The sequence below is a fragment of the Cariama cristata genome, unplaced genomic scaffold (genome assembly GCF_000690535.1).
Source record: "Cariama cristata isolate BGI_N322 unplaced genomic scaffold, ASM69053v1 scaffold18111, whole genome shotgun sequence".
In the NCBI taxonomy this organism is placed as follows: Eukaryota; Metazoa; Chordata; class Aves; order Cariamiformes; family Cariamidae; genus Cariama; species Cariama cristata.
In genome coordinates, this window is record NW_009601187.1 from 1160 (window position 1) to 3474 (window position 2315).

The following is a 2315-nucleotide window of genomic DNA, read 5'->3' on the forward strand; positions in this document are numbered from 1 at the left end:
ACACCCAAATACTGTTTATTCACTTAGGCGCACATGTGATGCACACAGAAACGCTGCGGGGGAGCCTTTCGGTGCTGGGTCTGGCTAAAACGGCGTTTGTGTGACCGGAGGGAAGCTCCGCTTGGCTCAGCCCCGTGATCCCCGTGCTGGGACGGGGTGAGCCCCCAGCCCCTTCCTCGCTGCATCCCACCGGCACCGCGCCCCCGGCACCGCTCGGCTCCTCCCTGGAGGCAGCGTTTGGTCGCTTGGGTCCTCCTGGAGCTGCGGGCTTCGGCCTCGGGGAAGCGTTGGACAATGCTGTGCTCAGCAAATGGCTCCTCTCCTCCCATCCCACTCCACACCCCGGCTGCTGTAGCACCTCGCAGCTATACAGCCCCAACGGTCTTTGTTCTAGCACTGGTTTTCTTCTGTTACTGGCAAATTTTTAATTAAACACTTCAGTTACCAGGGTAATACCAAGCAGGCAGACTGAGGGGCTGAGGGTGAGGAGAAGCACGCAATCAATATTCGGGTGTTTGCTTTGGTGTAGGATTACCTGATCTCAGTCTAAAACCTACATCGGAATTTACGTCAGTAGGAATTGCAGCATGGTTAGGACACACGCACAGGGAACGAATGAGCTTTCTGGAGGTCAGAGAATAAAAAAGCTTTCTTAAAAATTCAGAAAATTGTTTTTCTTTAATTTTGGTACCAGCTTGCAGAGTTTTGATGTAATTTGAGTGATGCAATTGGAATTACCTCCTCCCCGGAGCTGTTACAGAACAGCTTCGCACAGCGGTGTCGATGTCGACGCTGACCGTTCACGGAGCTGCAAACAGCGGTGTCTGTCCCCCGAGTTTGAAAGGCAGCAGCTTGAGGTGGGTTTTCTTGCCCGTCTCAGCTGGCTGTGGAGCTGCGTTAGCGGGGACGAGGCACCCAACCATCGCCTGAAGGTAAAGCTTCTCCTCCAGGTTAATTTAAAGTAAACGCAAAGCTCGTTTGAGACAAGGTAGAATGTAAAGGGAAGAATCAAAAGCACGAGCTCGACTAAGCAGTGCCCCGTGCCCGCCTTGCTTAGCAATAGCCTTGCCTAGGAAGATGGGAAGTTTGGGTTACAAAGGCTTTGTTTTACCCAACGAGTTGCCAAGAGCCGCTGCCGAGCTGGGGGGCCCTGGGGCTGCTTGTGCCAAGGGACGGACCGTCCCCCCCGCCACCCTGGGTGCGGGAGGCTGCCCTGGAAGAAAACCCCATCCCTGGCAGGTGCTGGGGTGAAAGAGCGTCTGTAGCATTGGAAGGCAAGAAGGTGAACCGGGAAAAATGGTGTTTTTCTGTATTCAGTGGGCTTCAAATGCTTTTCAGTTGCTTTTCTTTAAAAAGAACACCAGCTGGTACTTGAAGAGGTGCTGCTTCGGGTCATTACCTGGATTTGATCACTTAGTCTTCGCCTAAAACAGGGTAAGAACATTTCAGCGTCTCAGGGTGAATCAGAGCGGCTGGGTCCGTGTTAGCGAATCACTCGGTGCCAAAGCAGTGGGTTTCAGAGCGGAGCAGGTGGTGCTGCCGGGGTCAGTCCAGAAGGATTTGGCCTGGCTCCTGGTGGAATGACACAGACACACACGATGGGGGCTGGCAGGGACCTCAGGAGATCCCCCAGTCCAACCCCCTGCCAAAGCAGGGGCACCTACAGCGGTTGCGCAGGATTGCGTCCAGGTGGGTTTTGAACATCTCCAGAGAAGGAGACTTAATTCTGCACAAAAGTGAATAAACAGTCTGTTCAGTATAATTCTTCCTCTCCTTTCACATACTCTGGTGTTAATTTAATTAACTCTAGATCGTTACAAAAAACAAACATTAATGTTTTAAAAGAGTCCAGCCCCATCCTCTTGACACCCGCCCTTCAGGTATTGATAAGCATTGATGAGATCCCCCCTCAGTCTGCTCTTCTCCAGGCTGAACAGACCCAGTGCCCTCAGCCTCTCCTCTCCAGGGAGATGCTCCAGGCCCCTCATCATCTTTGTTACCCTCCGCTGGACTCTCTCCAGCATTTCCCTGTCTTTTTTGAACTGGGGAGCCCAGAACTGGACACAGCACTCCAGATGTGGCCTCACCAGGGCAGAGTAGAATGTCCCCGCCCCACCTGTAGTTCTGGCTGAGGGTTTTTGGAGGTTTGTTTGGATGCCAACCCACCTTCTGCTTCCCCTGGTTGGGGGCTGGACTTCCCGGCTGCCTCTGGTGAGTCAGAGCCTGCTGCCGCAGGCAGGGCTGCCCTCGTACAACAGCGCGCTGTCCATGACCACTGCCTCGGCCTCGTAGCTGCTGTCACCCAACTCGGAGGG

At 53.9% G+C, this 2315-nt stretch overlaps 1 protein-coding gene across 1 annotated transcript in view; it reads right to left on the minus strand.

Moving 5' to 3' along the window:
- Window positions 1-1664: 1664 nt before the first annotated feature.
- LOC104169454 overlaps window positions 1665-2315 on the minus strand; it is a gene marked incomplete at both ends in the record, with an annotated part of 18210 nt that continues 17559 nt past the window's right edge. Inside the window, one exon of the mRNA XM_009710371.1 lies at window positions 1665-1726. Coding sequence (XP_009708673.1) covers window positions 1665-1726 — 62 coding nt within the window. The remainder of the gene's footprint in view (window positions 1727-2315) is intronic.